Source organism: Gossypium arboreum, chromosome 5 (assembly GCF_025698485.1).
Source record: "Gossypium arboreum isolate Shixiya-1 chromosome 5, ASM2569848v2, whole genome shotgun sequence".
Classification (NCBI taxonomy): Eukaryota; Viridiplantae; Streptophyta; class Magnoliopsida; order Malvales; family Malvaceae; genus Gossypium; species Gossypium arboreum.
Genome location: NC_069074.1, coordinates 2,737,682 through 2,764,729, shown reverse-complemented (window position 1 = coordinate 2,764,729; position 27,048 = coordinate 2,737,682). Strand labels below are relative to the sequence as shown.

Sequence of the window (27,048 nt, the reverse complement as noted above, 5' to 3'; positions counted from 1 at the left end):
GAAATAGACAAATTCGAGTACCAAATTTATATTTAACCCTTTTTATATTAAAAAAAAAGAATATATTACATTGGTTCCCTTTATTAAATTGTAAATAATTTTGTCCCTATAAAATAACAATCCTGCTAATTAAAAATAAATATATATTTGTAAAAAAAAATTAATTTATCCGACAATATTAAAATTACAGTAAAAAGGAGTAATAAATGAAGAAGCCTCTAAAGAAGATCCACAAAAGAAGCCCAAAGACGAAGACCATCAATTTATGCAGGCCATTTCATATATAGAAAAGGAAAAGGCCAGAGAAAACCCAATACCCAAAAAAGAGGTTTCTTTTCTAGCCCAAAGGTTCAGGCCTTTTAGGGTTTATGGTTTACTTCATATCCTCCCTGCTTGTTTCATCGATAATAATCAAAATCTTTTATGCGTTAGTGATCCCTGTTTTCCACTCAAGATCGAGGTAAAAATTCGATAGTTTCACTCATGCAATACAATTAAGTTATTTGCTTTTATTTATCCCAAATAGTTTCTGGGTTATGCAGTTCATGGTCTCAAAAGTGATGTTTTTCTAGGGTTTTACTCTGTTCTTATTTTATTCCATGGGGTTTTAGCTTGGATCGCGTTTATGTTATTTTCTTTGAGAAGGTTTCATTTTTTACGTCATTTGATACGATAGGATTTTGCTATTTTATGGATTTTATTCTAAGCCTTTCTGTATTGGTTTTGTTTGGTTTATGGATCATTGTAGTTTGTAATTAACGTTATTTTGTTGCAGTCAGACTAGGTTAATTTTTGCTGAACCGTTGTCCTAAACAAATCTAAGTTTGTAATTTTGTAGGGAAGTTTAGAACTTCAGGGTTTTTTAATAGAAAGGGTACTGTCTTTTTGTGAATCATGGGAACTCCAGAAACATCTCGAGAGCCATGCCCTGATCGAATACTCGATGATATTGGTGGTGCTTTTGGCATGGGTGCCGTTGGAGGTGCCGCCTTTCACTTCTTGAAAGGCACATATAACTCCCCAAGTGGAGCTCGGTTGATGGGAGGAACACAAGCAGTTCGTATGAATGCCCCTCGCGTCGGTGGTAGCTTTGCTGTTTGGGGTGGCCTTTTCTCCACCTTTGATTGCACCATGGTGTACCTCCGACAGAAAGAAGATCCATGGAACTCGATTATAGCTGGTGCTGCCACCGGAGGGTTTCTTTCAATGCGTCAAGGACTTGGTGCAGCTTCCAGATCAGCAGTGTTTGGTGGGGTTTTGCTTGCATTGATTGAAGGAGCTGGAATCATGTTGAATAAATTTCTCAGTCAACCACAAATGCCTATCATGATAGAAGAGCCAGCACCAAATGTAGCTGGAATGCCTGGATACCCAATGGGGCAATTGCCAAACCAAGCCCCAGTATCAATTGACAGCTTGAGACAGGCCTCACCTTCGTCATCGTCAACATCATCTGGTTCCTCATCGGATTCTTCATTTTCATGGTTTGGAGGACTTTTTGGTGGTGGAAAGAAGCAGGAATCAGCTACAGGCAGTGGAAGTAAAACTGAGGTTTTGGAGAGCTTTGATGCTCCTCCGGTGCCATCATTTGAATACAAATGAATTTGTGGCTTAGCCGTTGCCATTTTGCCCCTATTAGCATCAAATTCCGAACTTATGTATCTGCATTGCTGCCCCTTTTTAATATGGATAATTAGAAGTGTTTTTGAACTTATTCATTCTATTGAATCAGTAGTGTTTATCCACATTTACTCCCATATTTTTCCTTATTATTGTTCTCCAAAATGCACTGGGATTTACTTATTCCGCCCCCCTCTTTTTTTAGCAACGATCCCATTGAATCGATTGGAGGCATTAAATTTGTGGTTGCGAAGGTTATTCTCACGAGGCCAAGCCCTTGAGAGAGGTACTACTAACTACCTGCAACTCGTGGTTCCCTCTTGTCATATGAGCCCCAACAATCAAATTTCGGCCTTCCAGTAGCTAAGCAAGCAATTTGGAACCAACAAACAAAGCCTAAAGTTTTAATGGCTCCCCCATACATGTACTTCATAACACAAATTTCTACAAGTTTTTATGCTTCATCATGTCAAAATCTAGAAAGGCAATCATGATCTTGGTTAATCTATACTAATTTGAGTTAAATCAATTCAACAATTATAAAAACACCCAAATGTAAAATACAAAACAATATGTAACGGATGTATCATTATTTTACTATTTTTATAAATAAATAAAAACTGTATTTTTAACCCACCCATGTTGTTTTGATGTATCAAACAGTGTGTATATTCTAGTATCCTTGCAAAGTTTCACATAAATATAAAAAGGCAAGCAAAGAATCAATGCAAAGTTAGGATTTCCATTTTCTGAAAAGAGGGTATAGTATGAACATGTAATTAATGGATCTTTAACTGGAATAAGAGTTGGCATAGAATTAGCACACAAGATTCCAAAGAATATTTACAGCGGCCGCTAATCTGGCATTTGTTTCTGTGTTGATTAAAACCCAAGTAAGCAATATGATCCAAATATTTGACTATTATCCTTACAGCTTAACTTTCAATTTACTTAAAGCCATCGCCGCCTGAAAGTAAGGAAATGAAGAAAGGCATCATGATAAAAGGGTGTTTAAATCAACGAGTTCATACTTGGCTATGCTTTCATTTGGATACTCATGCACCAGGTAACATGTTAACAGCCAAAGGCTTTGGCTTATACGAGCCATTTGTGGTGGTTGACTTGGTCAATTTTTTCTTCATTGTGGTGCAAACCTTGTGGGAATAAATTTGTTAGAGAGACACTTCCAATACTTTATTTATTTTTTTAAAGTCATATTAAGTTGTAGATTTTAATTACATTCTGCTCACTTAGCAACCGCACAATGTAAAGGGATCAACTTGTTCAACAAAGGAAAATAATAAAATTGGAAAATGGTGGGGATTGGTAGCTCTATAGAATTCCAGGTTCTCTTTCATAACTTTCTAAACTTCGTAATATACTTTCTAGCAAAACTGGTCATAGCAGTTGCAATTTGATAGAAATGTAAACGAAAATGCAAGAGCAATTAAATCAGGTCACCTAACATTTAGAAATTGGATCCATTTCTCCTTTTCAAAACCCTTTACTAGATCGATGTTTTAACCCAATACCACTATTATTCTACTTTTTACTCGTAACTAAAAGATTGATGCTTACTTAATTTCTCAAAATTTGTACTTTTTACTATCATAACCATATTAAAATCATTATATTTTATATAAATTTTAATATATTAGTACTTCATATTATATAAATTTTATGATGATCTTATATGTCTCTGTTATCAAGAATAATAATACTATATTTAAAAAATATATTTTATCTATATAAAATTTTCGACATACATATAAAATCAAACCTTATAGACAACCGATAGTTAAAGTTATTACATATATATTGAAAATAGATTATATATTTATATGTATTGGATATTGTGTAGACTTATTATAGCTTAACTAAAAAAGTGGATTGAGTCATAATTTGATTGATATCGGTATTGTTGTCAATGTAGGAGAACGTAAGTTTAAATGTGTTGAAACGCATTATTCTCCTATTTAAAGGTTGAGGAGGGGCTATAAGTATAGATGGTTCTAGGTAATGTATAAAAAAAAAAAAACAGATATGATAGAAACCTATAATGAGATCAAGAGTCTAGCTAGGAGGGCTAGCAGGGACCTCAGTACCTTTAAAATAGAAAAAAATTTATTTCACCCTTCAAAATTTTTAAAAGTTTAAATTAATAAAGGTAAAATTACACTTTGACCCCCTAAAAATGATAAAAATTTGATTTAATCTTTTAAAAATTATAAAATATAAATTATTAAAATAATAAAATTATATTTTTACTATTATAAAATTACAATTTAATTTCCAACCAAAATTTTTTTTTAACTTCGCCTGGTTCCAGTGTTGACAAAATAAAAAATCCAAATTTATTTGATAAACATACAAATGGTAATATATAGATTTAGATAAAAACAAACGGCAAGGGAATTGTAAAGATAGCTTTAATAAATGGTCATGTTAGCGACAAAATACCAAATCAATTGTTTAAATGTTAATTGCCAGGTTCTTCAAGCCGATTAGTTAAATATTCATTTTCATATTTAATTTAAGTGCTACATTTTTCTCTCTATCTAGAAACTCTTTCGGCTTTTTCTAAGCCATCCACTTAATTATTTTTTAAATATATCTATATATATATATATATATATTTATGTAAAAGAATATAAGTTGATGGATGAGCTTCAGCAAGTTGAGCTCAATGAAAGTTGCTTCCAAGTTATTCTAAAATCGCATACACGTGTGTAACTTAATCACGATATCATATTTTTATTTTAGTAATAATATTTTACAAAATTAATAATATAAGAAAGTTCCTTTCGTAACAATGTGGATATATTCAACTTAATAATGAATTTATTTAAGGCAATGGATTCATGGTTTTATATATAATTTTTTATAACTGTTAAATTTATTAATATATTTATACTTGTTATGCATATAAATTTTAAATTGATTTGATATGGTTGAAATATTTTACATAAAATAAATAGTTCAAAGTTTTAATTTATACTAAATTTGGCATGCATGATCCACATAAAATTAAACATGAAATATAATAGTTGGATTGTTAAAATATTAATCGTATAAAAAGTTATAGAATGATGCAAAATCACTTATGTTTTTTTTTTTTAACAATCTCATTATAAGTTTTAATCATATGTGATTTTTTTAACACGGTGCCTAAAACTACTCATAGTCCCTCTCAACTCATAAATAGGAAGATAATGTGTTTCAGCATACTTAAACTTATATCATCTTACATTAACAACAATATTAATGCCAATCAAATTAATATTCAATCGACAAAATAACTTAAATTTTAAGTTGTTATAAGTGAATCATTTATTTTATTTAGTTATGTGCTTTTTCTGGTAATTATTTTATACCAGTAAAATATAAAATATTTTATAAGTAGATTTAGGATGCTATTATAAATATAAATTATTACACATGACAACATTATTTTAAACATGTTTATGGAGTTTTTTATTCAATTGATACTGTATAAATAACTACCCTTTCTTTGGTTAATTTATTTGTTCAGTTTTTATTAATTTTTGCTTAATATTTACTTATGAAATTAACTTTTTTAAAATTAAAAACTTATCTAAAATATGAAATATTAGAAATTCTAGAAGGTTAGATAATATGAAAATTATTTTCAAAATTTTCAAAGGAACAGTCGTCCAATCATTATCGTAATCTTTTTTTTCTTTTCTAGATGAAAGTGTGCGAAATGAACTTAAAAAAGTATTGTTAAATCAAAAGGTAGATATATTCAATAGTTTGACCGAAAAACATAGCCGATTGAACAGTCAACTAACTGTTCATTATTTTTATGCTTTTCAAACAAGAAATTAATTAGGTGTAAGAAATATATACGAATCTCATTACTTCTCTGTCATGTTTTTGTACACTCTATAATTTTGGGTATACTATTCCTTTCGGGTTTTTTTTTTACGAGGGTAAACTGTTTTTCGTTTTTTAAGTGATTTTAAAATTAAACCATTTTTATTTTTATTAGTTTAATCTTTATATTAAAAATTTGATTAAATTCAATACTCAATTGAATTTAATTGAATGCTACAATTCTTTTCTCTTTTAATCCTAAAATTTAGATTTCTATTTCTCTTAAAGATATCATTATTTTTCGCGTTAAATCATTGTTATGAACATTATCTTGTTAATTAACAATACCGAGGACGCTTCTTCTTTTTCCTATTTTTCATGTTTTCTTTCTCTCTTCTTCTCCTTACCCACAATTGTCACTTCTCACAATTGTTGTTGGGATTGTTCAATATCTTCTTCGGCATTAAATTATTAATCCAAAACCATTAAAATGAAGCTCAAGGCCTCCTCTTCAAATGTTACTCCAAAGCTTTAGATTTTTGTACTCTTATTTTTTAATCTCATAATCGATATAGCCTGATTTTTGATATGTTTTTTACTTTTGAACTCTCCAGCAATAATATCTTTAAATGAGAAGTAGTAATTATAATTTTTAATTAGAAGAAAGAGATAAATTTAATGGTTGAGTGACTTTTTAATTAATTTCTTTAATAACGATAATCATATTAATAAAAAGGTTTAAATGGTTAAAATAAAAATAACCTAGATTTAAATTTTAAAAGTTAAATAATTATTTAATTCAAAATGTTATGAGAAAAATAATTCCTTTTGGGCCACATGAGAAAAAGAATTATAAAAATATAAAAGTTAAATAATAAATTCATGTAATAAAAAGTATGGGTACTTGGAACAACTTTATCCACTGTTTTGTGTTAAAACAATCAACGCTTTTTCCTTTTTGTTTTTCTTTTTTTTTGTTCATGGAACACCCGTGTTGCACTTGCATCAACGCTGACGTCCTTATTTATTGACCGACTTGAAAATCTTGTGATTGACTGAAGCTTCAGCTTAAGCTGGCCCGAAGCTTTTGGCTTGAGTTGTTATTGTGCCAGGAACTCAATTTTCCTCTATGGTTATGAATTAAGTTTATTAAATTTCGATTAAAATTAAATTAATTAATTTAATTCAATTAATTAATTAATTAATTTAATTCAGTCAAAGTCGATAAGATAATAATATAAAATAATAAATAAAGTTTAATTTTTAAAGATATTTGATCGCTCATTATTAGAGTCTTAAATCTCAATTTTAAAATTCTAATTATATTTGAATTTAATAAATCCAATTTATCTTATTTCGAATTTATTAATTTCAATTATAGAGAAACATCAACGTGTTGAAAGCAGTAATGTAAATGTAACCATATGCTTTTTTTTTAATCTTTTTACCAATAAACTTGAAAGAAAAAACTTTCATGTTCCATTTCAATTAAATTTAGTAAAATTAAATTAATAGTGATAATGAAATTAATGACTAAAGTGATAAAATTATATATTATAATAGTGAGATAAAATTTAATAATGAGATATATGTTTAGATTCAATGATAAGACAGAATAAGATTAAAATAGAAAATGATCAATAATGATATTTTATCGCATTAATATTTTTATTTGAATTTATATAATATGTTACAAAATTATAAAATAATAAATAAAATATTATATTTATTTTTGATGATTACTTATTTTAATTTATCATATTAATTACAATAATAGACTATATTTTTATTAATCTATTATATAAAATTAAAACTGTTAATTTTAAAATAAATAATATGCTAAAAGAATAAAAGGCAGAGATTGTTCCAAAAAGATAAAGGTCAACATTGTAAAAATGTCCTTCTGATTGCCCATAGCCAACTAACGATGCTGCCAAGCGGGCCTCGGCTCAAGTAAAGCAGCACACCTTGGTTGACTATTTGCCAATATTCTTCACACACACGAAGAAAAATCCTCATTCGGTAAAATTTCCATAGAGCCCCCTTTTGGTAGGGGTTGGATCGTATTTTTTTCCATCTATAAAAAAATTAAATTAATTTATTACGTTAGTAAAAGAGAATTGATCATTTTTTAAAAAATTATTCATTTCTAAATTAAACCATGTATGCTAACATGAGATTTTTAATAATATTAGATATTAAATATTTTTAAAATACAATATATGAGATAATAGTTTACTGTCACATAGTAATAATTCAGTTGGATATAAGTAAAAGGTTAAGGACTTATTTGGGCACTAATTAAAGTTTAAGAGTTTTTCTTAATGTTTAATGACTTATTTGGGTATTGACTAAAGTTTCAAGAGCTTTTTGTGTAATAAAGATATAAGGAGTTATTTATATGAAATGAAAATGTGTAGAGTTTATTTAGTATATTATCCAAAGCAGACTCATTTGTCTTAATTTAGCTTATTTATTTATTAATACCAATAGTGTTATTTGATTAATTGGTAAACACTATTGGGTAGCACTATTAAGTTTGATTGTGACTTAAATTTTTATTACTTATTTTATAATAAAATTTTAAAACTTTTATTCATTTTAAAATCAATCAATACAATAACTTAAAAAATATGATTACAGTAAGTCCGACCATGTTTTAAAGTACAACAAAATTTAATTTATAACTAAATAATATAATCCAAAATAAAAGTATTTTCGTTAGGATTTAATTATATTCTGTCTATTTTAATAAAAATAGAGAAATTATTTTTATGTTAAATTTATAAGTAATTTGATCTGTAAAAAAATTTCATTCAATTTTATTGTTAAAAACTGTAATAATTGATTAAATAATTAAAAACAACTACATATAATATATAAAAATCAATTTTTAACATAAAAATTTTAATAAAATAATTTATTTACTATAATTTAACATGTAAAATTAATTTATTTATATTTTTAATAAAATAAGCAAAATACAGTGATTTCATAATATAATTTTTAAGTCAACCCAAATTAAAAAGAATCCATGTCAAACCAATGAAATGTAAGTAAAAAACACACAGAAACCAACAAAAAAAGGCTAACTTATTTTTATTTATTTATTTTTTTTGGTTGTAAATTGGCTTCCTTATAATCATAGAAACCAATGAATATCCCAAATCCTCCTCCTGCCAAAGTCGAAGTCTGTTTCGTTCTTATACAAAACTTAGAAACAGGCTGTGTTGAAACATGTCTGAACTAAGCTTATCCTTTCTCTTCCTTCTTTTCATCTCTACACCCTTCAAAGTAATCTCCCAAGACATAAATGCCGAACGAGATGTTCTTCTCAACTTTAAACAGCGACTGGGCAATCCACCATTCCTTCAATCCTGGAACTCATCTTCCTCACCGTGCGATTGGCCGGAGATCAACTGCACCGCCAATTCTGTCACTGAAGTTCATCTCCATGACAAGAACATTACCACACCGATTCCTTCAACAATATGCGACCTTAAAAACCTCACTCTCCTTGACCTTGCTTTCAATTACATCCCTGGAGAGTTCCCAGCTCTTTACAATTGTTCAAAGCTCCAGACCTTAGACCTCTCTCAAAATTATTTTGTTGGTCCAATTCCTGACGAGATTGACCGGTTGTCAGCTCTGGTTTACTTGGATGTTGGTGCTAATAATTTCTCTGGTAATATTCCAGCAAGTATTGGAAGACTACCAGAGTTGCAAACCTTGTACATGTACCAAACCCAGTTCAACGGGACATTTCCGAAGGAAATTGGAAACTTATCCAATCTCGAGGTTTTGGGTTTGGCTTATAATGACTTTATCCCCATGAAGATACCTCAGGAATTTGGTCAGTTAACGAAGTTGTCCTTTTTGTGGATGACATTCACCAATTTGATAGGCGAAATCCCTAAATCTTTCAACAACCTTACCAATCTGCAGCACTTGGACTTAGCTAGAAACAACTTGGAAGGTCCAATTCCTAGTAGGCTGTTTTCGTTGAAGAATCTAACGCATGTTTATCTCTTCAAGAATAAGCTGTCTGGTGAGATACCCAAACCCGTTGAAGCGTTGAATTTAAAAGAAATTGATCTTTCGATGAACACTTTGACTGGCTCCATTCCAGAGGATTTTGGGAAGTTACAATATCTGGACTTTTTAAGCCTGTTCTCGAACAGGTTAACGGGAGAGTTGCCAACAAGCATTGGTCTTCTTCCTGCACTGAGAGATTTCCGTGTTTTTCACAACAATTTGACTGGTATTTTCCCACCGGAGTTCGGCCTTCATTCGAAGCTCGAAGGGTTCGAGGTGTCAGAGAATCAGTTCAGTGGTCAACTGCCTGAAAATTTATGTGCTGGAGGTGTTCTGCAAGGAGTGGTTGCTCATACAAATCAGCTCAGTGGGCAAGTACCTAAGTCGCTTGGAAATTGCCCCACTTTACGCACATTTCAGCTTCAAAACAACAATTTCTCAGGCGAGATCCCTCAAGGTATATGGACAACCTTCAATTTGTCGTCCTTGATGTTAAGCAACAATTCTTTTTCGGGCAAACTACCAAGTCAACTTGCATGGAATCTGTCGAGGGTGGAAATTAGTGACAACAAGTTCTCCGGTGAAATTCCGGTCACCATTGCAACATGGACAAATTTGGTCGTTTTTCAGGCGAGCAACAATTTGTTTTCAGGCAAAATGGCAAAGGAGATAACGTATCTTTCTGACCTTACAACTCTGCTTCTCGACGGTAATGATTTTTCTGGTGAATTACCATCTGAAATAATTTCATGGAGATCGTTGACTACATTAGATGTCTCTAACAACAAGCTTTCTGGTGAAATCCCTGCTGCGATTGGTTCCTTACCTAATCTGCTTAACTTGGATTTATCAGAAAACCAATTCTCTGGTGGAATTCCTCCTGGCGTTGGCGACATGAGGCTAACTTCACTCAACTTGTCATCTAATCAACTTGTCGGCAGGATCCCGAGTCAGTTAGATAACCTTGCATATAATAACAGTTTTCTGAACAATGCTGGTCTATGCGCAGATAATTCGATCATAAAACTTCCGGATTGCAGTTCCGAACACAGTGATAGCAAGAGGTTTTCCTCTAGATATCTTGCCATCATTCTAACAATTTCCGTCCTTGTTTCCATAGCTATCCTTGTGTTGAGCTTCTTCATAGTTCGAGACTACAGGAGGAAAAAGCGCAGACAGAATCTAGCAACATGGAAGTTGACTTCGTTCCAGAGATTGGATTTCACCGAAGGAAACATACTGGCCAATTTGACAGATAACAATCTCATCGGAAGCGGTGGATCGGGGAAGGTTTATCGAATTGTTGTTAACCGTTCTAATGAATATGTTGCTGTGAAGAAAATCTGGAATTGTAAGAAACTAGATTACAAGCTTGAGAAAGAGTTTTTAGCAGAAGTTGAAATACTGGGCAGCATTCGCCATTCCAACATAGTGAAGTTGTTGTGTTGCATTTCCAGTGAAGATTCAAAGCTTCTGGTTTACGAGTACATGGAAAATCAGAGCCTTGATAAATGGCTTCATGGGAATAAGAGATCATCAATGTCAAGGATGGGTTCAGTTTTGGATTGGCCAACAAGGTTGCAAATTGCTGTTGGAGCTGCTCAGGGGCTATGCTACATGCACCATGAGTGCCCAACACCCATCATTCATCGCGATGTGAAGTCGAGCAATATCTTATTAGACTCCGAATTCAAGGCAAAAATTGCAGATTTTGGACTTGCTAAGATGCTAACTAGGCATGCAAGTTCTCACACAATGTCTGTAGTTGCAGGATCTTTCGGTTACCTCGCCCCAGGTAAATATCCTCTAACTTGATTGATAATCCTCCTTGAATCAGAAAAAGTGGAATCCTGTTTTAACACAAAATGCCATTTGAATAACAGAGCACGCATATACAACAAAAGTGAATGCAAAGATAGATGTTTACAGCTTTGGCGTAGTACTCCTGGAATTGGTGACAGGAAGAGAAGCCAATAGCATGGATCATAATATGAGCTTAGTACAATGGGCGTGGCAGCACTTCTCAGAAGATAAGCCAGTAGTTGAAATACTTGATCCAGAGATAAGAGAATCACCTTATTTGGAAGAAATTAAAATGGTATACAAGGTAGGAATTGTGTGTACGCGTGCATCTCCTTCTACCAGGCCTTCCATGAAAGAAGTTTTGCATGTCCTTCGTAGCTGTTGTCCGGAGGATGGTAAAGGAGCCAAAAAAAAGGTTAGCGACATTGATGTAGCTCCACTTCTTGGCACTGCCACTTACCTTTCCACTTACAAGAACAGTAAGAAGGTATCCAACGAAGATGACAGCATGATTTACAATGTCTGATTGACGGTACAAAAAGGGACATGGGCACCCATGTCAAAAGGAATCCCATGAGTGGAGGGGCTTTGCTTGTTTATTTCTACATTAACATGGGATCAGTGTATGTATGCAGAATGTATCATTAGCTTAGGTTAGTTGTAGTCTAGCTGAACATGATTTTGGCCATCATAAATTTTCCTTCTTTTCAATCAATCTTCCATTACGAATTTGAATATCTAAGGATCTAGCTCAAAATACTAGTAATAAACTATTTAAAAACATGACTGAATTTTTAAAGGTTTAGACAGATCAAATGATTCTGCCAACATTTTATTTCACAACTGAGAAGTGAAAATACACTTCGGAATTCTTACCATCAGAACAGGTAATAAAGTATACAATGAGAAGGAGAGACTAAAGTTAATTAGAGAACATTGATGAAACTGTATTACAAGTATACAATGGACTACATAAGTCTACCAAAAATTTATCTAAATGATACAAGCAACACTCCTATTCGATTTACAATTTCTTGATGGAATATGAATGATTTGTTCAATAAATAGAGGCTAGTGTGCCACAGCGCTCAAGTGATGCAAAAATGAGATGTAGTCGAGTCTTCAAAACACCAGCTTTCGTAAAGTTTCTTTGCTCCTCCAAACTAAATCCACACAGCACGTTACGCCTAAACAGAACAGCCAAAGAATGGATCCGTATGGCCAATTATGCTGCCACTACAGTGTACCTGTAAATCCAGAATGTAAGCCAGCAAATAGAGTAACACTTACAAGACGCTGGCTTTAATCCTTTGGAAACAAAGATTCTCCCAATGCACCATCCACAGTACATTGTGACATTGACTTCAAACTCAGCCTGTTTCACATTAACAAAAAATCAAAAAGAAGAAATCGGCATAAAGACGTGACAAGTTGCATTAACAAAGAAGGAGTTCCAAAAACACATGCCTCATTACTGGCTTCTACAAAGTTTCTGACCTAGCTCCATCTTGAGAATTTGCAACCTTCGTAACTGCAACATCTGCGTGTACAACAAAGTGGAAGTACAAATGGGCAGTTACGTCCACAAGAACAGTCAAAAAAGAGAGAGGGTAAAGTAGCTGAGTCTTAGACACAAAACAGAGTCAGTGTCTAAAGCACAATTACTGGAAACACAGCACGTATGATGGTGGTGCAGGACCTGCCACCACATATGCACCAGTTAGGAGATTGACTGGGCAAAGAATTAACATGATAAAAAGCTTAGGAAGAGACAACTAGACAAAATTTCAATGAATAAATGAAGTAGCTGAAAGAATTCCTAGAGAAAAATAATTAGAAATAAGATCCTTGAAGTCATCTGATATTTTGTTCCTGCACCATTAAACATCAAGTTAATATCATTTAGGTGCTCAAAACCTCGTTACTCAAGATTAAAGTACAAAAACCAGGATTGACAGTCACAATGTCTGAACTACAAAGACACGGAACAAAAAAAGGCATCCTAAATAGAAAACAAAACAGTAGGAAAACCAGCTACTATGAGGTAGATGATAAATTAAGTAATTTATGTTCAGAAGTTGAATTCAAAACCTTTAGTCCTTCAGACAAGCTGTTTAGGAAAACAACACCAGAATTCAGATGTCCATTTTCCAGAAGTGAATCCAAATCTCTACTGCATTACAGCAGCCTGCATTGATCCCTGACTCGCTATCTCCAGAACGTTCCTTGTTCTCACAGCCTTGTGCTACAATCTTTTTAACCCAAACACATCAAACAAAGAAACTCACCCTGCAATTGAGGTTCTGCACATTGGAACTAGACCGACATACGCATTCAGCAGTTTCAACTACTGCTGTTTGATCACATGGTTTGACCACCTCTTGATCAACCCCAACATCACCACTTTTCCAGTTTAAAATTCTCATAAAAGATCCAATCTCTTCATTTTCCATGTAAGCTGATGCAAAATTCCCCGTTATCCCATTCAAGCCAGGCCTGTATATTACCCTTGTTTCAGAATCAGGAACTTCAGATGGAGAAAGCAACTGCTGTCTAACAGGTTCACCCATCTGTTTAGCTGACTTTACACAGCTGAGTTCACTCACTGTTCCTGTGATCCTACATTTCTAACTATTGACAAATTATCTACATGTAAAGAAGTCAGCCCACATGTGGTGAGGGACCCCTGACCATCAGTTCTAGCCTGTTGAATGGTAATCTCCTCGTATCTTTTTTCTCGGTCTAACAGCCTATCAGAATTGCTATCAACATCCCCAGTTCTTAGGTACTCTAGTTTAGCTTCTTGACCAATGCTAATATGAGATGTTCCTCCAAAATTGCTTGTACTACAGTCTCTAGGTTTGCTCAGTTTTTCATCTACTGCCTCGTCATCATGTTTTCTCTTAATTCGTCTTTCTGCAGAACCAGATTGTGACCTTGTGACATCTTCACAAGCTTTTTCAGTATGCCGGTTCGGATGCCTCAATGTTCGAGGCCGTCTATATCCATCAGGGAAAACAAAGGCAGGGAGCTGCCTTCTACGAACATGAGAAACATAAATATCCATTCCTGGTTTCCAATACATGTACATGCTTATCTCTTGTCTGAACTCATCAACTGTTCCACGTATGTCAAATTGTTGACCTTCTTGACCACTCACTCCCTCTTTCCTTTGCAAGCCCATGAAGAAAGAACAATGTGGGAACAGCTTGGATTTATCTACATACTCGTTTGGGTAAGGATGACACTGCAACATTCCATTTGTGTCCCGCTCTATCTGCAGAGCGATGTAGAAACCATGGGAAAGAAAAAAATGTTAATGCACTGAACTGTCATGTTACAAGTCATCATAATGATAAGCAAAAGAGGTTTAAAGCTCAATAGAGTACTCCTCCAGTGGTTTACCTTTAAGGTAAGCAGTCTAAGCCGCGACTCCGTCCAGCCTTTCCAAGCCAGCAAGTCATCAGCATCTGCTGAAACAATGTCAACTTGTAGATAGTTTTTGTATGCCTCAAAGAAAAGATATCGTTCAAACAAAGTATTCCATTGAGCTTTGTTTAGCTCAATCTCCTACATACAAACAATTAAAAAGATGAGTAATCAATAGTTCAAACTTCAGAATAGGCAGCTAGACCTAAATAGAATAACCTTGTATTATCTCACCTCACATATTCCATTACCACATTGGAACTGTTCCATTATAACACGAAGGGTGCTTACAGAGACATTGTAACTAGAATTCATGCAAGGGTATGCAGGAGTTATTATTGGCATATGATGAAACCGGTCCCGAGGATTCTTCCGTGGATCCCAGACAGGAAAGCCAAGTTCATCCTCTTCTATCGAACATAACATAACTGGGTTGGGCCACCTCCACTGAGTATATACTCTAAAAAATCGAGAAAGCAGCATACTAGGTATTGCATTGGGATAAAGCTGGCAGATGCGTGCGACAAGAAGAGCCCAATTTACACCTCCTAGAAATCCAGTAACCTATAAACAATTAAAAACAAAAATAAAAATAAAAATTAAGAACATAATATGAAAGCAAAGAAACTAATGAAAAACAAACAGGATATACCAATCTTACATTGGAATAAACACCACGCCTTTTGGCCCAAAACTTCAAACATCTAAGTGCTGTGCGGAAGTGCTATAATTATGCAACAGATTAGGAAACTGCAAAATGAGAAAAATATAAAACGTGTGCAGATAGATGTACAACATATTCACCTCAATATTTGGAACAAGTTTAAGGATTTGATCAGCAACCCTGCACCCATTAAGACTTCGAACGCTTTGCTCATCAACATTATGAAGCACAGACACACATGAGATGTCAAGGTCCTGTTCATTAATCGAAAAATATTATAAATACCAAACTAGAGAACAACTAAACATGCAATGGATTTTCTAGACATAATGCTACAAACTTTAACTTTTATCAATTATATATGTATATATATATATCATGGAGGTTACACTGCAAATTTTACATTTTCATCATATTATCAAAATTCTATAATGGTCAGTCCCTTCAGCAAAGGTAACATTAATTCTCAACCAGAAATTCAGTTAAAATATTCCAAGGCCCTACAACTCCAGGTCAAATTCATTTTGATCCCAATCTAACAAATTCATCTAAATGAGCCCCCCTTTTTTTCTCCTTTTCTTGGATAAAAAGCAACATCAAGGAAAAAAAAACTGAGGAACTGCTACAAAAACTCATATATTAGGATGTATCTATTGAGCTACAAAAACTCAAAGTCGTCTCTCTTTGGTTAATAAGATCCAAAAGGTTTATCGATCAAGGCAGACAATCTTGACCATTACTTAAGAAGGATAATATGATAGTTAAAAGTGGCTAATAGTTATATAAAAAAAAAATAGAAAGAAAATACAATAAGGTATAGCTGACAACAAATCAAGAAAACCAAGAAAAGAAAAAGTGAGAGGCAGAAAGATATCTTTATCAAAGAATTTGCAACACCATGCAACATGTAAAGCAAATCCTTCTTGGCTTTTACTTGAATATAAGTGATCCGGTAGAGTCAAGATGAGTATAACTCCAAAGAATCATCAAAGGGACAACAAACTTACATCTGGAACAACCAAAAGAGATATACTAGCATAAAGAAGATCAATCGATATCCCTTGGAACTTAAATTTCATTACTGGGACATGAGCATCTGGAACCGGCTGAAGTTCAGTTACTTCTTCCATTTCAGCCAGAATATCATGCAAAATGATGAAGAAATCTTCCTGGTCAAATTAAATATTAGTAAAACTCAAAATAAATTCCCACCAAAGTTCAAGGTAAACAAAGGAATTAGCCAGACTAAGACCACCTCTCGATTCACGTAAGAAGGCCCAACACACAAAGTGTCAATATCAGCCCCAGGTCCATGTACCTGTCAAAAATAGTTACTTTTTGCTTGTCAAACTAATTCAAATATTTTATTTACTTGTGAGACAGACAAGAAAAACACAACAAACTAAAAACAGAATTAACATAATGGCAATTGGAAGAGACAAAGAAAAAGAACATGCTAACCAAGAGAACTTAATAAAGCAAAGCATCATTGCTAGAATTTCATCAATAACCTAATACCAGATGACATTGCATAAAGGCACCTTCTTTCTATAGTAAATCTAGGACTTTTCTTCTAAAAAATTCGAACTTATAAATCCTGACAAAACAAGTTAAACAAGCATACAAGATTTACATAGCATTTTTCTATGACTGCAAAGAAATTTCAGAAAGTGTGAAACAGAAGTTAACGAAATAGCAAGAATTAGGAATTCATACTTACCCCTAAACGGTAAGATCCAAAAGTAAAAATGACAGCCTTTGCTTCCTCCACCATCTGATCAGTATAGCCCCTTTGACGAGTTAATTGCTTTACCCATATTTTTACAATCTATAAAGAAAACAATTAACATTTTCAGATCCACACCAAGAAATTAAGTCTGATAAATAATCTTTTACCGACAGAAGAGCATGCTAATCCATCTGTGCTGCATTTCTATTTCATAACTGGTTTAAAAGAAATTCAAGATTTATATCATCATGAAATCACCATAACATGCAAGCCAACTAGGCGCTTAGTCAACTCAAGTCAAACAGGAACCAATAATCCCAAAACAGAAAGTACAAACAACTATTCTAGTCAATTCATAAGTCCAGCAAGAACCGATAGTCCCCAAAAAACAGCAATGTATCAACAACTAGTGGATTTTTTCTTCATTTAAGCAAAGCAAGCATCAATTATTTGCTAATTACCTCAGTGATACGGCCAAGAACCTCCTCTCTTTTTGCGGCTTCTTCTTTGCTCTCGTAAAGCCCTGACTCTATCAAAAACTACAGAAATAAAGAAAAACCCGTAAGTTGAAATATCATTAAAAATAACCATCCTAAAAAACAAACAGATATTACCTTTTCTAATTCCGTATTCCGCTGAACATCAGCCTCACTTGGCCCCGCAAGGGAAATCGGTTTCGTGATTCCGTACTTCGAAGGTTGTGATAGCTGCGGCAAAGATCCGTTCGGGTTCCGAGAACCCATCGGTTATAGTACTAAACAAACTCAATACACCACCCGGAAAACACGCAAGTTTGGATTTAACAAACAAATCGATACAATTTCAAGCAACAATAATGGGGATCAAACCAATTCAGCAAATCATAAAGGAATTTAGATTAGAACATGAACCGCAAGAAAAAAAAAACAGAAGAAATTGAAAAATGAAAAGTTCCGATTTTTTTTCTCTTTTGTTGCGGATGCAGTTTTGAGTAAAAAAGAAACTAGCGGAGAACGGATCAGAACCCAAATTCGTTGAAACTGTTCGGGAGATTCAACGAAGAAGCTCAAACACGAAATTTCAAACAGATCTAAACTCGACTTCGTAGAACAGTGCACAATGACGCGAGAGAGAAATGGAGAAGGGTGGAACTTGAAAGAGTGGAGGGCTTTTGCCGTTTCGGTCGGTTAAGGGAGTGTTTGGTAGGTGTTTTTTTTTCTTTTTTCTTTTTTCTGGTTTATTTTTTCTTTTTTTAGTATAATTATGCTTTCACTGTGGCAATAAATATGGCGAGGTTGATAAACAATTCATGAATTATTCCATTAAAATAAATGAACACAACACGAATAAAATTTGTGTATTTTATTTACAAATTTATTTGTTGCTGGATTATTATATAGTTAATTAATAATATTAATATTAATATTTATAATATAATTATTAATATTTATATTTAATTATTTTATATCTAAAATATGTTTATTTATTTATGTTTGTTTATTTTTCCTGATTATGTTTAATTATATTTAAGAACATACTTGTAAATATATTAAATTAATGTTTTCGAAGTTACTTATTTAATAGAAATAAATATGTAAAATTCTAAACAAATAAGCATGAACAAAAATTCATCCATTCAAGCTTAATTCATTTTAACCTTAATTTCTATTTTTAGTACATTTGAAATTTAATTTTTTATTTTTATTTTATAAAAAAATTAAATTTAATAATTAAAGTTGAATTGATAATATTGTAAAAATAATAATAATCTTCCTTACATAGTATCTTACCTAAATCAGTTGCTCAAGTGACCAGTTTAAAATCTCATAAAAACCATATGATAAGCAAATATATATTAAACTTTCACTCTACTTCTCTAAAATAGTACCAAATAATGTTAGAATCTAATATCCATAATCGAAAATATCTTTTCAATATGTAAGTAATTTTTTAATGGCACTATCAATTTATCCTGTAATTATTATTATTTTTCATAACCTTTTCTAGATGCTTGACTAAGAATTAGTACAAAGCGATAATAACTAGCATTCTACAGATAAAAAAGCCAGAAGTAGGGAGAATTGAAAGAACACACTTCCACAGGAAAAACTCAATTTTAGAGGGGATTTTGAGGTTGCAAATCCCAGTCTAGAGTTTTGAATCCCTTGGGGCTCAATACTATTTTACTGAATAATAAAATCAAAATTAAAATAAACAAATATTAATTATTAAAGGATTACAAAATTGGTAGTTTATTACAAGGTAAATGACCTTTTTCTTTTACCGAATAATAATACCGAAATTTTTGTACAGCATAAAAAATAAAAATAAAATGTTTAAAAATGTTTGTAAAACGGAATCAAATCAGATTTCTACTAGTTCAAGATCCAACCCTCCTGAACAAAACATGCTATACAAAGCGTAAAATAGCATCTAAAATCATCTGAACGATTGCTAATAGCATTTGTAACTTCCATACCAGAATGGTAAATTTTCTGCCCTTTTTCATGTTCCTATTTTGCGCCCATCAATCACATTCTGCCACATGGTATGTCAAGGGCATAAGATATTTGTTCTTCGTACCATGGGTTGCTCAAGACGACCAGAATCTTCTCAAGCTAAAGCCTCGACCAGTCGATGAATTCAACCGATAACTCCTCCCCGTGAACGCCACACCAGTTGTCCTCTCTTGTGGAACACGAGCATTTGTTGGATATTCAAACCTCGCTCGAGCAACAAGTTTATGCCTGCATTATGTGAGTCAAGGAATTCTCTTGCATGTAAATTCATGAACATCCTACTCTCACACCAATTAACTGTTGTAACAACGACCAAATTCTGGAAAGAACAAATTCTAAAATATTATGAATTCAATTCAAAGAACAATATTTAGCTTGTAAGAACATGAGAAATTACATCATGAGAATGATATAAGTCCTCAACAAGGTAGCAATTCTAAGCATTTGCGGCATGCTGCACATCAAAATACTTGCCTAATATTTCCACCCAAAATGCCTTATGGAAGAAGAGAAGATAACTATTTTTATTCTACATAAAAACCAAGGCTCCCTGTCGCTGTGTTTTTGCTTTTTGCTCTTTTCAACAAAAAGTTAAAAGACCTTAAAAAAAGGAAAACAAAGGACAAATAGCAAATAGAAGAAAGGAAAAGCGCCAACCAGGCAGAGCTTAAGTCATGCTTGGAACCTCATAGACAAATAGTAAAGTTATCAGAATTCGGAATAGCAAGCAAACATGAAAGGAGATTCAAACTTTGTTTCTAATCTATATGACTATTTTTCAGTTGGAACAAAGGAAGTATAATCTCAATCGTCACTTCTTACTCACCAGTAGAATAAAAGCTAACTAGACGTGAAATAATAAGGGAACTCTCACCTCTTGTGTTACTTAGAGGTCAGGAACTAAAACTTTGAGAAAAATAAAATAAAATAAAAGGATACACCAATCTAGGAGTTGATATTATGTTCATTCCCCCGGCAAGAGGATGCAGAACAGTTAAAAAGTAGTATAAGTGCCCAGCAATGATCCCCATAAGGTCTGGCACAAGAGGGGAACCAAAAATAACATCCAGAGCAAGCATTGCCCACGGTAGATAAAAGGCCTGTGTTACAGTAGTAAAAGCATTAGCAGACCCAAACAAGTAACAGTACGAAGATGACTACGACAATTCAGGCACAATTGCGGCAGATAAATGTAACCATGTGTACCTTGAGTGCAACAAGTCCATATATATTGACTTGAGCGTTAGGAAACTCCCTACTCCAGATGTATAGAAGCATGAATACCAGTGAAATGCCAAGAAATGCACCCCGTAAAATTGGAACAATTGATAATGCCTAAACACAAAGAAAGAAGAAACTAATCATAATATATTCCATATTCCAGCACAAAAATCTATAAACTTATTCACCAAATTATAATATTCAACTTTTATGAGACATGTAGAAGATTGACCCTAAAAATGGTATATCTTCAATACACACCAGCAATGAAATAGCTCCAAAGATCATCATCCAGAGAAAATCTGCTGTCCGCCTTTGAAACGGCCCCTGCTCCAGCTGAACCCCATACCTAGCACTGCAATAACGGGTAAAGAGAGGGCAAAAACAAATATGCTGTTACACATACCAGTACGTCCACAACTTTTGGAACATTAATCCTAACAAGCTTCCATTCTAAATACTTACATCATAAGGAGACGGATTCCAAAATTCATGGAGAAGTTCCCCAAGAAAAAGAAATTTGTAAGAAGCCTCCACACCTAAAGGAAAAGACTCAGTACCACCCGTAAAAAAAGTCTAAAGGGAAATGGCAACAGTTTAAGTTTCCTTAATAACAAAAAGTAGCTATGTGACACATAATAAATAACAAAGACACAATCAAATTTTTCTGTTCAGTAAATAGTCAATCAATTGAGCCAGAAAAGAACGAGATTCTTCATAATAAAATGGTAAACTTGCTTCGTTAGATTTCAATTAGGGCAAGGCAGCACCTGAAACTCTGAAAATACCAATTCATGGATTAATGCAATATTTTCAAGTCGATATAGTCCCAGATGCGAAGCTACAGTCGTCATTAAACATATGGTCCCATAAGCTTTGGTGATCGGTGGCAGAGATTTGTAGAATCTAGAAAAGAGTAAATAAAAAGTTATGGCATTGATATTATGATATTAGAACAACTAGAGGATCATGAAGAAATAAAAAATGCAATGATGATTGGTTTATTAAAAAAAAACACAGAGGGGATATTCGACTACGTCCTACATGGCTATTGGCTAACGAATCCAAATCTTTACAATTAAAACCTGACTTCAGCTAAAATGTTAAAAATGAAAAGTAAAAGTCTCAGATTAATTGTAAGATCGATGAACAAAAAACCATTAACAAAGATGATAACACGAAAATGAGAATAGACAAAAGACAATTTTATTTAACAACTGCTATATTCTGTTCTCTTTTAATTTTCTAGGCAGCCAAACACAAGATAACCAAAAGAAAAATGCAATTAAGCAGGACATAAAATTAAAATTAAAATTAATAATAATAAAAAGCGTAAATTAGTTAGCGAGAAATTCTCAGAAATCATGCAGGAAAATAATAAAAAAAATGTTGATGATAAAAGGCTCGAATATTGCGACAATTGTAAAAGTAAACGTAGAGAGAAAATGAGAGGGGAAACAAAAGGAAAATACTCAAAATCTTACTCTGCAGGAGACGACATTTTATCAAATTAAAGCTTTGATTCGACGACCTTCTCCAAAATTATCTCCTCTCAGTACTTTTTAATTATACGAAGGTGACCCTCAAAAAATTTTACGAAGGTGAAAGGACTTTAAATGAACAAAAATGAAAACATGAAAGGACTTAATAAAACGTTCACAGTAACATGGAGGTCGTTACCAATCGTCACGGACAAATCAAGTAGCACCGTCATTACATGGAGGCAGGCCATCTGTCATTTTTGCGTGTTTATAATGGTCTGTCAGCAGAGTTCGAGACAGTACAACGTTGTTCATATTTGCCTCGTTGAAACGATGGCATTTTGGGTATTGCCTGGAGGAAAATATTCGGTGGCGCCATCTTAATGGATTGATTGATGTGGCGTATACCGATAATTCAAGGTGACAAACGGATGAGTCCAATAAGGGGGTGCCACACCATATTCTTGACAACGTGTCATGTACATGGGTGTACGAGTCTATGACCGATTCATAAAGCAACTTTGATCGTGGACAAAAGTGGCAAATGGTTTGATTTCACTAATATTTCCTGTTTGTATTATTTCTTATATAAGATTGTTTTCATTATTTTGAATTTTGGATGAGTTTGGACTCATATTAACTAATTTAATTTTAAATTTTATAGAATACGTAAAAATTTCAACATGGTACCTTGGTATCACTCCAAATTATTCGAGACGGAAACCAAGGAAAAGAAACAGCAGAATCTTGGCAGTTTTGCATTGAAGCAGCATATCCATAGGTTTAAATATGGTTTTACTTGCAAACCAATGATCACCATGCAACTATGCTTTTAATAGTTGCATCGGCTGTCCTTACTGATTTTTGTTTCAACAAAATATGTTCTTTCTCATGATTTTCCTTATAACTTTGCTAACCAGCCAAGAAAAAGGAACAACCTGCTTACCTGCAAGTTGGATGGAGAAAACTGTAAAGACAGAATAGTCAATACCTGAAGACAAGCCCTGTATGTCATGGAAGTTGCATCAGATAGTGTAATATCCATCACATCATCTTTTATAGCCTGCCAAATTGCCAATAATGGCTAACGTTAATGCAAGCATAAACTTTGGAGATAGAGTAGCGATTTTAGCCTTGTATGGTTACAACATGGTTTCCATTTTGAAAGCTACTGTTTATTGTCATGGTCATAGTTGAATATGCATGATTATGTATGAAAAAATTGGAAAGCTTAGATTAGATTGTTTTTCTGAGTTATTTTATGATATTATTATTATTGCAAGTGCAAAATTATGTATGAAAAATTTGTAGAGCAAATGTGGGAGGAACGGTGGCATGATTTGATTGGAAGTGATTTCCATACAATCCTTTCTCTTCACATCAATGAGGAACAAACTACGAATCAAGAGTTAAAATCTCTAAACAACAAATCATAGTAATTTAACATACAAATGAATTACAGTAGAGTTAACAAACAGATATTGTTATTGGTACAAAGCTTGGATACACATGCATGCAAAGTTAGGATTCATGGAGTCAAGAACCAGAACATTTAATTTGAACCATCTTGCACAATTATCCTCGCAAAAAAGAATTTAGAGGAAAAAATGTATGTATTTTAAGCTTTATAGATGCCAGATGGGTCAGCATTCTGAACAATCCATGGGTGCTCAAGAAGCTTATGCAATGGCAGCCGTTGTGAAGAATCCTTGACAAGCATCTGTACGCAAAGTTATATAGGCTTAGAATATGTATTAAACGTTGTTAATTGCAAGTTAAAAAAGGCAACAAAAGATACCTGACTAATGAGGTCCTTAGCTGCAGATGAAACTATTGGCTTAGTAGGGAACTTGAGATCCACTTGCACAATCCTGTGGACAAGGTAAAGTATGGCACATCATTTATATATGCATCTAACCAAAAGATGTCATCATTTTTGTCTTTGTTTTAGAGCTGAAACTTACCTTCGGTAAGTGTCTGAATGTTCCTTGGCTTCAAAAGGAGGGACTCCGTATAGGAATTCATAGCACAACACACCAAGGCTCCAAATGTCTACACTAGCATCATGCTCTACACTTTCAACTGTGGAGAACATAAAAAATAAGGTGAAAGTGAAATTTAGTTTTCTTCCTTACTCTAATTGTTTCCAGCGCCTATAAAAGTTAACATTTTTGACACAAAATGGGTATAGTCTGAACCTAAAACTGCTTGATCATAAAAGGACAACTGATGGGGCATTACAGCTAATCACTTAGTTTCAATGGTTAGCCACATACCCATTTCAGGAGGAAGATAATCAAGCGTGCCGCACATAGTCCGCCTACGGTTAAATGTGTGTACTGACCATCCAAAATCAGCAATCTTAAGTTCACCCTGAAAAGGGATCCCCAGTTGATACAAGATTAGCACTATAAAACATTAGCTGAAAAAACCAAATAATGAGTACAGCCAATGGCGTAGGAATCACCTGTGCCCCAATTAACAAGTTCTCAGGTTTGATGTCTCGGTGTATTACATGCTTTCCATGGCAATAAATCAGTGCCCGAGCTAAAGATGCAACATACTAGGACAAACAACATAAGCATCAAATTAGCCTCTCCTTTTTTTTTTTTTTTTTTTGGGGGGTGTGGTTTAAATAGTCAATCATTACAATCTATCACAAGAACCAATTTGCCAAAAACCCAAACTACTCACCGTAGCCGCGCGTCTTTCACTGAAGTATTTACATTTCTGTAGTTCCTTGTAAAGTTCACCTTTGGCTGCATACTCCAGTATTAGGTAAACACGTTTCTGTAAAAGTTGGTGTTCAGGAAAAACAAATGTTAATTCATTTCAATTAAGTTATAGACATGGAAGCATTGATATAGGCCATTATACCTGATCATAGAAATAACCGTAAAGCCTCAATATATTGGGATGGCGCAGGTGACTTTGTATTTCCACTTCACGACGTAGCTGATGTTCAACTTGAGATTGTTGGAGTTGGCTTTTAAAAAGCACCTTGAGTGCTACAATATGATTGCTCTGTTCCACAAGTAACATTGAATCGTCCTCATTATACGAATATATGCCAACGTTGGAGGAACTTCAAAATTGCAATCTTAAATTTTCCTCGTATTTCTTAACGCAAATAAAAAAGGATCCATAAAAAGAAAAGGTGAAAGAAACAAACCCTCTTTTCTCTAGCTAGATAAACGTGACCAAACTTGCCTCGTCCAAGCGGCTTTCCAATGTCAAAATCGCTAAGCGTCCATCTTTTCTTTTCGCCTGCTGAAGCCTCTGAAGAAACCTGTCAAAATTTTAATATGAACAAATTAAAATCCCAGCATTGGTTCAAAACAAGATAACCTTATCAACAACGTTCCGTTCCCAATTTTTTTAAAATCCGCTAATCCTAGATAGCAGCAGACATAAGATTTAAAAAATTCCAAAATCTACCATTAGAACCCTAGCACTCAACCCTGTTGGGAATTGAACCCTTCTTATAAAGAGAAAACCCTTCTCAAAACTTTATATCTTCCATAAAAGAAAATTAGACTGAAAATTGAGCTTTGTTTGGTTCTTGAAGAATGAAAAACAGAAAAAGAAAAATGAAACTATTTACCCAAGAAAAACAATGGGATAAAATGAGGGGAAAAAAAATCTTAACCTTCTCTTGTTGTTGAGAGTTGGTCTGAGCGATCGCCATTGTTTTAGAAAGAAAAAAAAAAGGGCAAAGATTTTGTTGTTGTTGTTGTTGTTGATGGGAAAGAGGGAAAGGCCGAGTTAGAAAAAGACCTATATGAAATTTATTATTTGATGGAGAAGGTAAAAGAAGAAAAAGACAAAAATAAAAAAGTTGTTATGGAATGTGGATTTGGAGTGGCATCGGAGGAGGGCCCCATTCCCAACGGTCGAATTACTTAATAGTGCACATGGAATGCTTTTTCAAAATTTTCCGATCCGAGGATCGGAGGAGCGTCTCTTAGTTAGTCACACAAGGCTGTCATGTCGCCTATGGATATGGGCTAAGTAAGGCCCTAAATAAGTCAGGTGATGCTTGGGCCTATGGATCATTGTCTATTAAAGTATTAAACTAGATGGCGAAGATTTGGGTTTTTTTCCGGAATAATACCCAAAAAATTATTTACTTAAATAATACAGGATTTTCTTTACCAAAATAACATGTGAGATGAAAATTGAACCTCAAATTGGCATGACGGTTGTAGATTTTGGGTTGAATTTGATGCAGCTAATTCATTGGGATCCCAAATCGACAATCGTCATACTAATTTTGTGTTTCTTATACATTGTTATATCGATACACCAACCAAAGATTCTTTATTGCTTAGGGAGACCAAATCAGTAGTCTCCTTGTTGCCTAAGGAGCTTAAATCAACAGTTGTCATATTAATTTTGGTTCCCTAGAAAGCAAGGAATCTTTGCTCTTCCTGCATTGACATAGCTAAAGGTCTAAGATTAATAGACCTATTAGACACATGGATCCTTAAAAACCCCTAACTTTTTGGGACCATTTGTATCAGTTTGAAAAAAAAAATTAAGAGTTGTTTTTGAAAAAAAATTTGAGTTAAGTGATTGAAGGGAAAACATTAAAGCAGAGAGTTAATAAAGCTTCTAAATTTGTTCGGAGATAGTTTTGCTTAGAGAATGAGGGTTAATATTTCGAGGTGAAAACCAGTTACTAGTTTTTTTGATAAAAAATTTATTTTATCCATAGATTTAAATTATAAA

The 27,048-nt window shown here is 33.4% G+C and overlaps 5 protein-coding genes across 8 annotated transcripts; 2 read left to right on the top strand and 3 right to left on the bottom strand.

Annotated features, from left to right (window-relative positions):
• The first annotated feature begins 339 nt into the window (after positions 1-339).
• Positions 340-1,745, top strand: LOC108469848 (mitochondrial import inner membrane translocase subunit TIM17-2-like). Of its 2 annotated transcripts, none has more exons than XM_017770915.2 (2): positions 340-460; positions 839-1,745. In XM_017770915.2, the coding sequence occupies exon 2, from the start codon at positions 895-897 to the stop codon at positions 1,600-1,602; it is 708 nt and encodes a 235-aa protein (XP_017626404.1). In that variant the 5' UTR covers positions 340-460; positions 839-894; the 3' UTR covers positions 1,603-1,745. The 2 variants fall into 2 exon arrangements, with proteins under 2 accessions (XP_017626404.1, XP_052884649.1); XM_053028689.1 differs by having other exon boundaries at positions 362-460; positions 908-1,745.
• Positions 1,746-8,562: 6,817 nt separating this feature from the next.
• LOC108454024 (receptor-like protein kinase HSL1) lies at positions 8,563-12,032 on the top strand. The gene is made up of 2 exons (XM_017752316.2): positions 8,563-11,287; positions 11,376-12,032. The coding sequence occupies exons 1-2, from the start codon at positions 8,695-8,697 to the stop codon at positions 11,819-11,821; spliced, it is 3,039 nt and encodes a 1,012-aa protein (XP_017607805.1). The 5' UTR covers positions 8,563-8,694; the 3' UTR covers positions 11,822-12,032.
• A 54-nt stretch (positions 12,033-12,086) lies between these two features.
• On the bottom strand, positions 12,087-18,521 carry LOC108456934 (nuclear poly(A) polymerase 4-like). Of its 3 annotated transcripts, XM_053028854.1 has the most exons (13): positions 17,732-18,390; positions 17,579-17,656; positions 17,109-17,216; positions 16,644-16,706; positions 16,396-16,557; positions 15,529-15,642; positions 15,386-15,448; positions 14,959-15,288; positions 14,701-14,865; positions 13,387-14,572; positions 12,763-12,835; positions 12,586-12,670; positions 12,087-12,482 (listed from the first exon to the last, which is right to left on the bottom strand). In XM_053028854.1, the coding sequence occupies exons 1-10, from the start codon at positions 17,858-17,860 to the stop codon at positions 13,898-13,900; spliced, it is 1,887 nt and encodes a 628-aa protein (XP_052884814.1). In that variant the 5' UTR covers positions 17,861-18,390; the 3' UTR covers positions 12,087-12,482; positions 12,586-12,670; positions 12,763-12,835; positions 13,387-13,897. The 3 variants fall into 3 exon arrangements, with proteins under 3 accessions (XP_052884814.1, XP_052884812.1, XP_052884813.1); XM_053028852.1 differs by having other exon boundaries at positions 12,087-12,670; XM_053028853.1 differs by having other exon boundaries at positions 12,087-12,670; positions 12,763-14,572; positions 17,732-18,521.
• Positions 18,522-19,277: 756 nt separating this feature from the next.
• Positions 19,278-22,595, bottom strand: LOC108455928 (derlin-1-like). Its single transcript, XM_017754504.2, has 7 exons — positions 22,321-22,595; positions 21,607-21,742; positions 21,302-21,375; positions 21,098-21,191; positions 20,822-20,950; positions 20,555-20,715; positions 19,278-19,843 (listed from the first exon to the last, which is right to left on the bottom strand). Exons 1-7 carry the CDS (start codon positions 22,335-22,337, stop codon positions 19,690-19,692), a joined length of 765 nt encoding a protein of 254 aa, XP_017609993.1. The 5' UTR covers positions 22,338-22,595; the 3' UTR covers positions 19,278-19,689.
• Positions 22,596-23,671: 1,076 nt separating this feature from the next.
• Positions 23,672-26,288, bottom strand: LOC108455811 (serine/threonine-protein kinase Aurora-1-like). Its single transcript, XM_017754360.2, has 9 exons — positions 25,967-26,288; positions 25,490-25,606; positions 25,195-25,341; positions 25,012-25,107; positions 24,785-24,880; positions 24,594-24,690; positions 24,282-24,399; positions 24,116-24,188; positions 23,672-24,037 (listed from the first exon to the last, which is right to left on the bottom strand). The coding sequence occupies exons 1-9, from the start codon at positions 26,003-26,005 to the stop codon at positions 23,936-23,938; spliced, it is 885 nt and encodes a 294-aa protein (XP_017609849.1). The 5' UTR covers positions 26,006-26,288; the 3' UTR covers positions 23,672-23,935.
• Between the last annotated feature and the right edge of the window lie 760 nt (positions 26,289-27,048).

What these genes read in the sequence shown, in the direction of transcription:
- LOC108469848 (XM_017770915.2), top strand. Translation starts at nt 895, where the DNA reads ATGGGAACTCCAGAAACATCTCGAGAGCCATGCCCTGATCGAATACTC.
- LOC108455928 (XM_017754504.2), bottom strand. An exon ending in TGGTATTTTCAGAGTTTCAG is followed by an intron (nt 21,376 to 21,606) that starts GTGCTGCCTTGC and finishes CTTTTCCTTTAG; the next exon opens with GTGTGGAGGCTTCTTACAAA. An exon ending in ATGGACTTGTTGCACTCAAG is followed by an intron (nt 20,716 to 20,821) that starts GTACACATGGTT and finishes ACTGTAACACAG; the next exon opens with GCCTTTTATCTACCGTGGGC.
- LOC108455811 (XM_017754360.2), bottom strand. Translation starts at nt 26,005, where the DNA reads ATGGCGATCGCTCAGACCAACTCTCAACAACAAGAGAAG. An exon ending in GTGAAAGACGCGCGGCTACG is followed by an intron (nt 24,881 to 25,011) that starts GTGAGTAGTTTG and finishes TGTTTGTCCTAG; the next exon opens with TATGTTGCATCTTTAGCTCG. An exon ending in ACTTGTTAATTGGGGCACAG is followed by an intron (nt 24,691 to 24,784) that starts GTGATTCCTACG and finishes ATCCCTTTTCAG; the next exon opens with GGTGAACTTAAGATTGCTGA.
- LOC108456934 (XM_053028853.1), bottom strand. Translation starts at nt 17,860, where the DNA reads ATGGGTTCTCGGAACCCGAACGGATCTTTGCCGCAGCTATCACAACCT. An exon ending in CTTCTTACGTGAATCGAGAG is followed by an intron (nt 16,558 to 16,643) that starts GTGGTCTTAGTC and finishes TAATTTGACCAG; the next exon opens with GAAGATTTCTTCATCATTTT. An exon ending in TTAGACTGCTTACCTTAAAG is followed by an intron (nt 14,573 to 14,700) that starts GTAAACCACTGG and finishes ATCGCTCTGCAG; the next exon opens with ATAGAGCGGGACACAAATGG.
- LOC108454024 (XM_017752316.2), top strand. Translation starts at nt 8,695, where the DNA reads ATGTCTGAACTAAGCTTATCCTTTCTCTTCCTTCTTTTCATCTCTACA. An exon ending in TTTCGGTTACCTCGCCCCAG is followed by an intron (nt 11,288 to 11,375) that starts GTAAATATCCTC and finishes TTTGAATAACAG; the next exon opens with AGCACGCATATACAACAAAA.